The following is a 14,547-nucleotide window of genomic DNA, read 5'->3' as shown; positions in this document are numbered from 1 at the left end:
TTTAATATACAAAATGTCTAATGCTTCATTAATTAATAAATCTTGACTTGAAAATAATAAAAACCATGTCAAACACATGCATTTAAATGTTCACGATAACTTACATAGAAGTTTCAAACAGTCCTCCTTCTTTTTTAAACGATCTTTAATATCTCCTGATATGAGTACAGAATATGGACATGCCATTTCTTTTAAAAAGCCACTTATCTCAAGCTGGAAGCTCTCTAGATCATCTCTTCCTTTAAAAAAGAAAAATCATAAAACATTTACTGAGCATTTACCATATAATCCAATACTATAAAATCTACTCGTTTATTTCCATTTTACATTCAATTCTAAATTTTCACATTAAATCCTTAAATGTGTGATCACGAAGCTTATGTTAACAACTGAAATAGTAAAAGCATTATTATGGCTATAATTATTAATTCACTTCAGAGCAAATGATCCATTTCTATTGTATTTCTATATATTCAGAAAATAAATGCAACCATCTAATTAACCCTCAGTGCTTATCTTTATTTCATAATGTAATTATGTAGGCAGTCGTGTTATATGTTTAGAATTCAAATTATTTTACTTTGCATCAAGTGAACTGTTAGATCTGGCTGGGTGCGGTAGCCCACACCTGCAGTTTCAACTACTTAGGAGGGTGGGGTGAGAGGGTTGCTTGAGCCCAGGAGTTCAAGTCCAGTCTGTGCAACATAACAAGACCCCATCTCTTAAGAGAAAAAGGATACTTTTCAAAGAAAAAGCTACTTTTGTGAATGCACAATTTTTAATTTTTCTTTTTATTATACTATTAATATCTGAAATTCTACCAAAGACCCACAGGACTCCAGTTACTAAGATGGTAATGAACTAAAGAAGCTTTATGAGCTAGTACAGAAGTTTTTAATAGAAGTATTCCTATGTGAATCCATATCCTGAGCTACAAGCTTCAGAACACAAATTAGGAATTTTATATATATAATATTTTAAGCCTTAATTCAACATGAGCACCATTCAAAAATTAAACTTTTAAATAATCAAATTCAGACCCTACTTTTTCTAAAAAACAATACTAAGGTTTAGACAGCAGATATCAGAGCCGTCAGGAAGAGAAAAAAATAGCAGATAAATAGTAATTGCTTACAGTTTTATAGCAAATTTAAATATCAATTCTGGATTAATATAAAATTTAATCCAAAAATGTTTACTACCACATACTGAAATTCTTTGGAATATGTGATTTTTCTTTGTACAGTGGGCACATTATTGATAAAACTATAAACCGTAAGTTATCAGCTTAGTTTACTATTAAACAGAAAAGTAAATAAAACATAATGGCAATACCAGCAGACGTGATACTTTCTTCCAAGTTGCATAATGATTTTATTTGAGAGCCTAACCAAATACAGAGCTCTGAAAATTCAGGTGAAGATAATCCACCCTCTGCCGCCTTTGTAAGGGCTTGCTCTTCTAACAATGGTCCTTTATACCTAGAAAGGAAGAAATACAAGTTAAAAACTAAATAAGCCAATCAAACAAAAAAACCTCCAACACTCTGTGTCAAGGTCTGCTGCTTGTTTTTGTAAATAAAATGTTATTGGAACACAGCCATTAAATGTATTAATCTACAAATTGGCTATGGCTGTTTCCACACTACAGTGGAAGAGCTAAGTATTTGTAACCGAAAATGATGACTACATGGCCTTCTAAAGATATGGTTTGCTGCTTCCTGCTCTATATAATTAACATTTGGCTTTTTTCCTATGTTTTAACATTTTACAGTAAAATTATCTACCAATTTTAAGATAAATACCACCGGTATCACAAAGTCAAATACAGCATGAAGTCTAATAGCCTTATATTAATTACAATAAAAATATGGTGAAAAAAGCACAGACACAAATTACAAATTTAAAAAAGCTAAAGTTGAAAAGAATCTATTAGATCATTTTAATCTAAACTATTTAATTTAATTTTATTTATTTTACTTTATTTTATTTTATTTTATTTTATTTTATTTTATTTTTGAGTCAGGGTCTCACTCTGTCACCCTGGCAGGAGTATAGTGACACAATCTTGGCTCACTGCAACCTCCGCCTCCTGGGTTCAAGGGATTCTCATGCCTGAGCCACCAGAGTAGCTAGGATTACAGGTGCCCGCCACCACACCCAGCTAATGTTTGTATTTTTAGTAGAAAGGGGGTTTAGCCATGTTGGCCAGGCTGGTCTCCTGAGCTCAAGCAATCCACCCACCTCGGCCTCCCAAAGTACTGGGATTACAGGTGTGAGCCACTGTGCCTGGCCTCATTTATTTATAATTTTATACTCTAAACATTTCTGCAAATTGTATTTCACAAGAATCTTAAATTTTCAAAACACTTTATATACTATCTTAACTGAATTAGATGATCAGTTTTCTACTTTTATGGTTCTTTTTGCAAGTGAACTTTTGTTAACATTATAAAGTCACAGATAATATATTTGATGTGTTTTAATCCATCACAGTTATTCTTTTGATACTCAAATTCTTCTGTCTCTGGTTTATAGTAGCCCATTCAGGTAGGCCAGTCGAGCCCTTTGTCTTGTCCTCCGTACTCTCTGAATACTTTCCTTGCTTTCTACAACAACATCTTCCTGCCTTAGACTTGGAATCAGGCATTTCTCCAAGGAGCCCCGATTCTTTTAATGGTATTTAGAGTACATAATCTGCTACCAAAGGTTGGTCACTGTTTCTATGCCTTTTTCAGAGAAACTATATCAGTTTCATATTGCTATTTCCAACTGGAATTTAGAATTGTAGGGGTTTTACTTATTTTGTTTTACATTTTTATTTATCTTCTCTTACAATGACAATTCTTGTTTTAATAACATTTACAAATTCCTAATATATATTAAAATAGGTATAAATTACATATGGCTTCAGAATAGGAAATCCAGCATTACTACTAACAATAAAATTACAGTTTAATTTTTTTATATTTACGATGTATTCCTGTAAGGATATACAGAAAAACAATTCCCATGTGATTAAACCACCTACTCAATATATCAATAGACATTTGTTTTGTTCAGCTTTAATTTGTAGGGATTTGTTTCTTTTTATTTCATTTTTGTCTTATAATTATGTAAAACATTAATGCAGTTTCAAAGTCTAACTTAAAAAACAAAATGCATCAGAAAAATCTAGTTTGCAATTTTAATCTTGTATCCTCTACTCTGTTCTCTCCCTCCCCTACAGGTGACCATATTTATTAGTTTGGGATTGTCCTTCCATCATGTTTTTCAATATAAATACATGCATTTTTGTCTCCTTTTTCAGATAAAAGGTAGCCTACTATGTGCTGTTCTAGTCCTTGCTTTAAACACATACATGCTCACACACACATACATTTACATAGAGTAGAGATCAGTATTTAGACATAGTATTCAACCATTTTTACAGTTATATACTACCTCACTGTCTGGATGCACCATATTTTATTTAATCGCATCTACTAAAGGACACTTGGATTGTTTCCAGTGTTTTGTTAATATAGTTTGGCAAATTTTTGTCAGTTTTTATCTAGGATAGATTCCTAGAGGTGAGACTGTTGGGTCAAAGGGTAAATAGATACATAACTTTGCTAGATACTATTAAATTCTCCTGTAGAGGGGTTGTACCATCAAGGTATCCGAGTACCCATTCCCTCATAATTCATCAAAGTTGTCAAACTTTTGGATTTTTGACCATCTGGTAACTCAGTATAGTTTTATCTACATTTCTCTTACGAGCAAGACGTAGGGCATCTTTGCATATGTTTAAAGGCCACTTGCAATTCTTTTTCTTTGAATTCTCTGGTTATATCAGATGAAGGGTAAGTACAGGTATTTTCAAATCCTCATTTTGTAGGTAAAGAAACTAAGACTTCATGACATTAGGAAACCTGCCTTTATGTAGCAGGCCAGGCACAGTGCTAGGCATATATATATATATATATATTTCATTTAATCTTTACAGCAATGCTTTAAGTTAGCATTATCCTAATTCTGTAGAATCAGAAAATGGCACTAGGATTTAAATCCACGTTTAACCCAAATGCTCCATCATTAACATAGGTCTTGTTAGACCTCTGTCTACAACTATAAGGAAACTAAGGAAATAATCTGGTCCAGTTGATACAGCCAAGTAAAGGCAGAGCTGAGACTAGAATATTATTTCTGCACCCCCCAGCTCAAGGCTGGTTCTTCTATGACTCAGCCTTCCTCTATGTCTTACAATGCCTCTCAATGAGATTTCATAGTAAACATCTTATATCCTCTTATTTGCTTTCATTTCTGCAATAAAGCAATACTCATAAACTCTTGAAGAAATTTAATTCATATTGATGTAAGTTTTTTTTAACTGAAATGTCAATAATAAAAACCAACAAGAACTGATCAAATCACAAAAAATTCTGAATTTGGAAAAAAAAAATCCAATCTTTAATGCCTTAGCTCATCAGATGAAGTAAAAATAAAAAGAGGAACAAATAAATGCATTTAACATACCTGAACATCTATTAACAATCAAAATCACAATAGTGGCTAACATTTAGAAAGTGCTAACTGTATGTTGGGTCAGTGCTAAACAATTTATATAAATTGTCTCATTTAGTTGCCACAATACCCTATAAGGTAGATACTATTATTAGCTTCATTTTACAGATGAGGAAGCTCAGGAAGATAAAGGTAAATAATTCATCCGGGATGGCCATAATCATAGCTAACAACTGTCCCGGAACTGAGCCACACAACCTACCTCCATAGCCCCACACTCTTAGCCCGTATTGTTCTGTCACCATCCAGAAATGTATCTAATTGTCTTAGGCAATAGAAGTGTCTAAGTATATTCTGCTAGATAACCGAATAAGAATATGAAAGCACTTTTCTGGCTAGAACAGTGCTTCTTAAACTTTTATGTGCATATGAATCTCCTGAGGGTCTTGTTAAAATAAAGATTCTAATTCAGTAGAGCTGGAATGATGTCTGGGATTCTGCATTTCTACTCCCCAGGTGATGATGACGCTGCTAGTCCACAGACCTCTCTTAAGCAGCATAGTACTTATTTTTTTACTTTCATTAAAAAAAAAAAACTCTCAATATTTATCATCACTCCTTCTCCTCTTGCAGTACATGAGAAATTACAGCAGGCATTTAAGAGTCTATTTATGCTACATTTAGCAACTGTTTAGTGTTTACCACATTTATTTCATACTTGCTTTGATTTCCAATGCCATTCTGCGTTTACAGAGAATAACCATGCTCCTAGTTTGTTCTATATATTCTTAGTTAATCATCAAAGTGCTACTGTTATTCCAAACACTGGGAACATCTCCCCTAGGCCTAGGCCCTCCCCCAAAGCCTCATACCCTGGAAGCATAGTTGCTGGTCTGACACTACTTCAAGCTGGGTGATCCAAATCTTCAGTCCATTAGGGCTGCTGGCAACTCTCCTCAACAATACAACCAGGGCCTAATTTACTTTCTATTTTCATCAGCCAAGAGATAAAACAGAAGACCCTTTCTTTTCCCATCATTTACCCAACCTATTGTCTTTGCCCCTCATCCAACTCTCTACCTCTCTCTGCTTCCTAAAAATGTCCACTATCTTTCATCCACAACACAGTGGATATTTTGCTATACTGTCCATTTCTTCTCAGAAAGATTATTCCTCTCTTGTTTTCACTCTGGATTCTCTATTTTGGACCCAAACTGAGAAGCCCAGAGCTGCTGCTAGGAGACTGGAGCCAGGGTACCCAAGGGAGCCCATCTCCGGGCACCCACCCTTGGTACAGGCCACCTCGCTTCGCAGCCCAGGGAGGAAAGGAGAGGGGGTATGTAAACAGCTGTGGGAGTCGGGAGTCTCAGGAGTTGCAGCAAGCCCAAACCCAGGCCCCCCAGCCCAGCCCAGACCATGGGCTCACTGGTTCTTCCACCCAACCAGCCCGCACCTGTGGAATTAGATGGAGCACAGTTCCATCATCACCCAGGCACAGGGGAAGACGCCCTGGTGCTCACCAAGCAAGGCCTGGTCTCCAAGCCCTCCTTAAGAAGCCTCGTGGATATAACATCTTCAAGGCCCTTGTCTGCTATTTTCGCACCCAGCATGGCCAGTCAAGCTCTTCCACTGAGCTCATCCATATAAGGAGGAAGCCAACACCACTGCTAAGTCGGATCTGCTCCAGTGTCTCCAATACCAGTTTTATCGGATCCCAGGGACGTGTCTGCTCCAAGGTGACAGAGGAAGATCAAAGGAGGATCTGTGTGGTCACTGACCTGGATGAAGCCCTTGTGCATCTTTAAGCCCAGCAACAATGCTAGCTTCACAGTGCCTACAGAGATTGAGGAGACCACTCAAGCAGGTGTATGTGCTCAAAAGGGCTCACGTGGAAAGAGACGAATGAGAGAACTCTTTGAATGTGTTCCCTTCACTGCCAACCTGGCCAAGTATGCCAACCCTGTGACGGATCTGCTGGCCGGTGTGGGGTGTTCCGGGCTCACCTATTCCATGAGTCCTGTGGTTCCACCAGGGCTGCTAAGTCAGGAACCTCAGCCGCCTGGGGAGGAACCTGAGGAAAACCCTCATCCTGGACAACTTGTCTGCTTCTTACATCTTCCACCCAGAGAATGCAGTGCCTATGCAGTCCTGGTTTGATGACATGGCAGATACTGAGTTGCTGAACCTGATCCCGGTCTTTGAGAAGCAGAGCAGAGGACGTCTATACCAGCCTTGGGTAGCGGCAGGCCTCTTAGCCTTCCCTGCTTCCAAGCAGTGGTCATCCCAGTAAGGGTCTTTCCTATGCTGTGCCTTTAGGATCACCTGACGGACAGAGTGAAAGCTGGAGGGCCTCACCACATGGGCCTGGAAATAGTGAGAAGTGATTGTAAAGAGCTTTAGGACAGCTTAGATGCCAAGTAGGCAAATGCCAGACCAACAATCCCCAGAGCTACCTGCTCCCGAGTTGTTGGGTTCCCGAGATGTGTGTGTGAGTGTGTGTTCTGCCATGAACTGTGGCCCCAGCATATAGTGTTTCAGTGGGGGAGAAGCTGAAAGACTCTTGGTCTTTCAAGTCGTCTCCTCTCCTGTCACCCTAAAAGCCACTGAACTCTACAGGGATGAAGACTATTGAAGACTCCATTGCCAAACCATGGCCTTTCCTCAGTGTTATAAAGCCTATGCCAAGGAAAAAGGAAGGGTATGCCTTTGGGTGCTCCAGGTACACACCTTTCCAAAATCTTTCTCCAGCCAGCTGCTGCAGACAAAAATAAGACATTTCTGGGAAGATAAGGACTTGTTTCCAGGCCAGTACCCCAGTGGCCATCAGGTCTTGTGGCCCAAAAGCTACGCTTGCCTCTAGCTAAGTGCCTGGCATGGGCCCTTTCTGTGTCTCCCCAAGGTTGGGTACTGAGCTCCCTTCTTCACCATCTAGCCATAGTCTCGAACCTATGGGGAAGGAGGTTTTCTCCCCACCCTGGAAGAGAACAGATTACTGATTTCTGTTCTTTTGACTCTGAAAATTCTCTTTCTAAAAAAAAAAAAAAAAGTAAGATTGTTATTCCTACCATCTCTAGCTTTAATTATTTTTATTTTCACAAATGCCTTAAGGTCAGATAGTAGGGGTTTTGGCCTCCTTTCTTACCAAAATAGCATCATTATCACTGCTCTCCCATTATCTTATAAATATCTCCTGTTTCCTTGAGGCACAGGCCACTCAGATTTGCCACCCATTCACTTGTGGTTTTCATCTATTACCTCTTGGACACTCCCCAACATCCCCTTTGCTCAGTTTTCCTCTCCACCTCTATTCTTGCCATTACACTGAGTTTCTTTAATGTCTGTATGTATACCCTATCTCACACCCTGAGCTCTCAATTCCAACCTGCACATGTCACTCAGCCCCCCTTGCACCCTTGCCATTACTTGCAACCACTGCACCTCCAAAATCACTTATCCAAACATGTGGCTCCCTGACCACAACCTCTTATTTATCCTTCCACTTGCTTCTTCGACCACTCACCTAAAACTATTCTTTGATATCATCATTACCTCCATTCATTGATCCCTCTGCATTCTCCATATTTACCAACTCTCTCCTATCTTCACATTCTTCTGTATCCAATTTAGATTCTAAGGTGTATCATTTCATTTTGGTGCTCAATAAATACCAACTGAAGAAATTAATCTGTTGGGGCGTGGTGGCTCACACCTGTAATCCCAACACTTTGAGAAGCCAAGGCAGGAGATCATTTGAGGCCAGAAGTTCAAGACTAGCCCGGGTATCATAACAAGACCCTGTATCTAAAAAAATTTTTAAAATAAAGAGAAATGAATCCTTGAATTTTAATATCCAATCAATCACTAAGTTCAGTAATGTAGTTCTTCCCATATCCACTGCCACTAAGCAACCATCATTTCTTTCACAGACTATTAACTAAATTCTCCAATCCATTTTCCACCTTGCTGACAAATGTAACTTTCAAACTAGACATCTAACCACTCCCTTTTTATTTAAAATTATTCAATCACATCCCATTGCTGTTATGATCAAGAATAAAATCCACAACACAGACTAAAAGGGGCTGCATGCCCTGATTTTCACCTAACTCTTGAATCCAATTTCCCACCACTCTGCCCCTCACACTCTGCCTTCCAACCACATTAGCCTCCTTCCAGTTCTTCTAATACAGCAAGCTCCTTCGCATTTCAAAGTCTTCACATTTTCTTCTCACTGTAAGGATATCTTTGTCCCCCTTTTTCATCCATCCAACCTTAACTACTTAATTTCTATTCACCCTTCTTATTTCAACTCAAATGTCACTTCCTCAGGAATCTATCACTAACCCCTAAGACTTCTTAGCTCCTCCTGTTACATCACCCTGTTCTTTTCCTTTGACACATTTATTATAGTTTATAATTATTTTTGTGATCATGTCTGTTTCTCCACTAGATTATAAACTCCACAGGGGTAGGAACCAAGTCTATTGCTCACCACTGACTCCTCAGAAAGAGGTCCAATATATAGTGTGTTCAATAAATAAATATTTAAAGGAAACTTCTCTCCATAGTAGTGTTTCTCAACTGAGTCTGTGAATCTTTTTAAAAATATGCAGGTCTGTACTGTACCTCTGAAGATTATGATTCGGTCAGTCTATGGTATATACTAGACTGGAACAGTTTTTCACAAGTTCCACACGACTCTGATGTACTTCCAGTGTTGAGATCTACTATTCCACAAAATCAGAGACTATCAGAACTGAAAGAGACTTCTAAAATCATCTGCTCCAGCCCTCTCTTTTCACAGATGAGAAAACTGACTGACTCCTAGCCTATCCTGTTTTCACCTGTATCACTAAATTGTCCTTTCACATAGATTTTTCCCTTCAAATGCCTCCCATTAATTTATTTTACATGACAAACTGAAGTACCTTTGCTGATATCCTCAATACCTTACAATAGAAAATGCATTATTCACTATCTACATGGATATTTGAAAACACAGTGTTCCATTACAACACATATTGTAAATAACTACTTTTTTCACATCGTATTATCATAGGAGAATTCAAACTTCAAAATGTTGCCCTCATAGTTATTCCAGGAAAAACTAATTTTGGAGTGTGTAAACTGTTTTACTTTCCATGTTGAATAATCTGACTAATTTTCCTTGATAAAAATCAAGATTATAGCAATGAATTTTCTAAAACACTTATATATGAACAATAAGTTCAAGAAATGAAGAAAGAAGAAAAGCACTGCCTTTTCCTTTTTCATAAACCATTTATGAGTTCCCAATATTCTTACCTGAAGTACTTGGGAGCTCAAACTGTTTGGAGCCTAAATAATTCTACTAAGTATTTTCAGTTCTTGTTTTGGTTCCTTCTTAACCAAGTTAAGTGAGAACTTCCAAGGGACTTCACAGAAGTAAAAATGCCCCCTAAATAATCAATGGCACTGTTCTTTCGTTTGACAAATATGTATTCACGATCTACTAAGTGCAAGACTCCGTAACCCTGGGTCACTGCAAAGTAGGTATTATCAGGGTTCAACTAAAGAAACAATTGATAGAGGGGCAAATGCAGTTTTAGAGAAGATAAAGTGGGGTGTGGGATTGGTTCAAGCTTCATAATAACGCTGCAAAGGCACAGCTTCCCCTATCAAGAAACAGCAGCACGTAGCAGGGCAAACAAATGTGCAGATGGCTCCAAGCTCTTTATTTAATGTGCACTGTATGACTCAACTATCTGGTCCTATGCTTACTGCTGTGGACTCTTCTCTAAGCTTTTCTTCATTCATTTACTCATTCATTCAACCACTATTTACTGTAAAAGACTCCGTTCTAGTGTGTTGCTGGGAAAACATCAGTGAATAAAATATGCAAAGCATCAGTTTTCCAGGAGCTGACTTGGGGAGGAGGAGGAATAAAACGAGGGAGAAGCAGAGTTCAAGAGACAAATGAATGGGCAGGACATGATAATTTGGGATGGGGACAAGAGCTCTGTGGAAAAAAACAGGATGAGGTTGAGGGGGAGATTACGAACCACCACACTTGTTAAGTATTAACATTACTCCCACCTCCACCCTGAGTTCTCACAGCACTTACCATTCTGCACTGTAAATACCAGCCAGCAGCAGACTTGCAGCCTGCGCGACTATGTAAGCCAAGAGTAATCTGAAAAACTATCCTTTTCCCTTGCCTAGGGGAAATTTACAAACGTAAATATGTGTAAATTAATATACAAGCTAATATACACGTTGACGAACGGACGAAATGGTTGAAAGAACGAACTCGCAATGAACTACAACACTTTCTCCGGTCAAAGTAAAAGCCATTCGCTCCAGAGCCCCAAGTAAGCCACAAGTTGTACATTGTAGGAGACAACAGTCCTCAACAGCAGCTCAGGTTCCAGCACCTCCCTCCGGGCGCCACAACTACGTCAACACAAATATCACCCGCGGGCGCGAGCTCGCCCAGAAAACCGGGGCTACAAGGGCCGCTCCGCGCCACCCGGCGGATTCCTGCAATAGAGTTTCGAGGCAAGAAGTTTGGAAGAGGGGGCCACGAACCCCAGCTCTCCGGCCCTGCTCCACCCCCCAGATAGATTTCTCTCCCGCCTCCCGCTTAACTCCGTCGGCGCCGGAGGGATCGAGGCAGGGAAGGAGGCCTACACATGGCCGCCCAGGCCCACAGAGGCCCAAGGGAAGTAGGCTAAGCAGCCAGGCCAAGGAGAGGTTGCGTTTTCAGGGAAAAGGCGTCTCCGAAAGCACTCACCCCAGCGCCTCCAGTGTGTCCAGCACGTCTCCCTCCATCGTCGGTTCGGGACCCGGCTCCGGCCCTCTCATGGTCCTTTGGCCCAGAGCTGTTCGGCGCTCTAAGTAGCCCGCCGGAAACTAGCGTCACCGCGCCAAGGTTCCGGTCCGGGTCTGGCCGGTAACTGCCTCAGAGCACAGCTGAAGAAGGGCGCAAAGGTTCCCAGCCCCGAGGCAATAAACACTTGATAGTGCCTAAAACCGCTGCGTGTAACGATAATAATTTTTTAAAAGAATAGTAGAAATAATAAATAATAGTAATAAAGAGGTCTCTGTGTTGGGACTTTTCTGTGTGTTCAAATAAATTTTAGCAAATATCGTGGTATCGGGTTGATCTCAACCTATCCGATTCCAGACCTTCTTTTTAATAACAGAAATCTGAAATGAAATTATAATTATCTTCAGCTAAAATTAGTAACTAATATCACATGCCTACACATATAATTTTTAAATCAATATACACGACGATGCTTCAACTTGAAGGAAAAAATGAAGTAATTTATAACAAGGTAATATTTTTCTCCTTATGAAATGCGGAAGACCAATGAAGTGATCAGATGCTTGCATCTATCTATGTAGAATCCCCTCAAATGCATATTCAGATGATGTGCTTCATTGCTGACAAAGCATCAGTTGTATAAGCAACAAACATACCGCCAGCAAAGTAAGGTAGTTGATGTGGTTTTCCAAAATTGTGGCGAATTCTCTGTAAAGTTGCAAACAAACAAAACATAATATACCCTCTGTGTACTATCCATGAAGAATTCAATCTCTTATCTAAAGGATTTAAAAAATGTATTTTAGGGTTCATATGTAAAAGGTACTAAGAGTATAAGGTTAGATCATTATTAGCAGGCATGTCACCTACATGAATACTCCAGCAGAACTGTTGGAAATCCTGCATGAAGTATAACTATTGATCCCTTGTATGGACCTGTCCCTTCCATTGCAGACTACATAGCATTCGTAGCCCCAGTCCAATAAAGACCAGTAATGCTCTCACCTTCCTAATTATGGTTACAAACAAAAAGCATACCCATAAATGTGTAAAACACTCAAAGGTAAGCTGTAGTAGTCCACTCTCATGTTGCTATAAAGATATACCTGAGACTGGGTAATTTATAAAGAAAAGGGGTTTAATTGGCTCATGGTTCCACAGGCTGTACACGAAGCATGATGCTGGCATCTGCTCCACTCCTGGGGAGGCCTCAGGAAATGGACAGTTGTGGCAGAAGGGGAAGGGGGAGTGCAGCTATCACGTGGCCGGAGTAAGAGGAAGAGAGAGGGTGCAGGGAGGTGCCACATACTTTTTTTTTTTTTTTTTTCAGTCTCGCACTGTCGCCCAGGCTAGAGTGCAGTGGCATGATCTCAGCTCACTGCAAACTCCGCCTCCCGGGTTCACGCGATTCTCCTGCCTCAGCCTCCCGAGTAGCTGGGATTACAGGCGCCCACCACCACGCCCGGCTAATTTTTGTATTTTTAGTAGAGACGGGGTTTCACCAGGTTGGTCAGGCTGGTCTCGAACTCCTGACCTCGTGATCTGCCACACACTTTTAAAAAACCAGATCTCATGATAACTCACTCACTATACAGTGCCAAGGCAGGAATGGTGTCAAACCATTCAAGAGAACTCTGCCCTCATGATCCAATCACCTCCCACCAGGTCCCTCCTCCAACATTGGGGATTATAATTTAACATGAGATTTGGGCACAGACACAGATCCTAACCATATCATAAACTCAACCATACATTTGTATAATGACTATTATTACTGTATATTTTAGTGTTGTACAAGGCTTAAGCGTAAAATTACTTGCAGTTTAATGTATCTGAATTCATCTCCAAATAAGGGAGAGGAGAATGTGTATTAGTGGTTACTGCCTCTTGTCAGAGTTGGGGTGTCATAGAAGGTACTAGTCTTAGTAATCTTGGCAAAAAGTCTCTGTAAAAATCAAATAGAAATGAGGTAACTGTTCTTTATTATTGTTGATCTTAAGTGTTCTGCTGCTGGTTTTCCTAAAAAATCTAAATAAATGAATAACAAAAGTTATGCACAGAAAAAGAACTAAAAACAAACAAAAAAGCATGACTGGCCTAGCATGGTGGCTCTCATCTGTAATCCCAGCACTTTGGGAGGCTGAGGTGGGAGGATCACTTGAGTCCAGGAGTTTGAGACCAGCCTGGGCAGCAAAGTGAGACCATATCTCTACAACAAATTTAAAAATTAGTCAGGTATGGTGGTATGCACTTGTAGTCCTAGCTATTGAGGAAGCTAGGGCAGGAGGATCAGGATTGCTTGAGCCCAGGAGGCCGAGGCTGCCGTGAGCTGTAATCAAGCCACTGCACTCCAGCCTGGGCAACAGAGTGAGACCCTGTCTCAAAAGAAAAAAAAAAGCATGACAGATATTTGAAAAAACTGAAAAGGTCTAACATAGTAAATGGAATAATTGGACTCCAACAAGACCCTTGAGAAAATGAGACAGAAGCAAGAAGAGACTCTGCTAAAAATTTCCTGACAAAACACTGATCCAAGAGCACTGTTAATGTCAACCAGGACGTATACAAAGAAATTCACAATTTAGGAAAATTTTAGTAAAAATGCTGAAAACAAAAGATAGAAGGAAAAGCTTAAAAGCAGCTGGAGAAAAAAATCAAACTTTAACAATAATATAAGCTGACTTCTCAAAAGAAACAATGGAAGCAAGAAAATCATGAAACAACATCTTTCATATGCTTTAAATAATGACAAGTCCAGAATTTTACACAGTGGAAATATCCTTAAGAAATGAAGGCAAAATAAAGATGTTTTCAGATAAACAAAACTCATGTAAATTGTTTCCAGCAGACCCATGTCAAAAGAAATATTAAAGAGGGTTCTTCGGGTTAAAAAAATGATGCCAGATGAAATCCCAATGGTGCAAAAAATAATGAAGAGTATCACTGGAAATGGTAAATATGTAAGTGAAACTAGATAAATATTGACTATTCAAAACAGTAATAGTAATGACTTCTGAAATGTAAAATATAGAGAGAATTCAGGGGGTGAGGTGCTGACAAAGAGTTTAAAAACAATAATGTTCTTCCATTATCCAGGCAGTGGTAAAATAATGAATTTATGGTAGCAAATCAAGATTGCATATTGCCATCATTTAGGTAATCACTAACAGAATTATGAAATAGTATATAACTAACAACTAAGAAAAGGGAGAAATGGAATAATGAAAAATACTT

At 39.3% G+C, this 14,547-nt stretch overlaps 1 protein-coding gene and 1 pseudogene across 1 annotated transcript in view; one reads left to right on the top strand and one right to left on the bottom strand.

The window, feature by feature from the left end:
- Nucleotides 1-11,415, bottom strand: part of FAM98B (family with sequence similarity 98 member B) — a 32,137-nt gene extending 20,722 nt beyond the window's left edge. The window contains exons 1-3 of the mRNA XM_001138413.7: nucleotides 11,278-11,415; nucleotides 1,336-1,481; nucleotides 105-239 (exon numbers count right to left, since the gene is read on the bottom strand). Coding sequence (XP_001138413.5) covers nucleotides 105-239; nucleotides 1,336-1,481; nucleotides 11,278-11,348 — 352 coding nt within the window. The 5' untranslated portion in view covers nucleotides 11,349-11,415. The remainder of the gene's footprint in view (nucleotides 1-104; nucleotides 240-1,335; nucleotides 1,482-11,277) is intronic.
- Nucleotides 5,876-6,833, top strand: LOC134808441 (carboxy-terminal domain RNA polymerase II polypeptide A small phosphatase 2-like; annotated as a pseudogene).
- Nucleotides 11,416-14,547: the final 3,132 nt, after the last annotated feature.

This window comes from Pan troglodytes, chromosome 16, assembly GCF_028858775.2.
Source record: "Pan troglodytes isolate AG18354 chromosome 16, NHGRI_mPanTro3-v2.0_pri, whole genome shotgun sequence".
Classification (NCBI taxonomy): domain Eukaryota; kingdom Metazoa; phylum Chordata; class Mammalia; order Primates; family Hominidae; genus Pan; species Pan troglodytes.
Note: the sequence above shows the minus strand (reverse complement) of the source record. Positions and strands in the feature narration are given on the sequence as shown.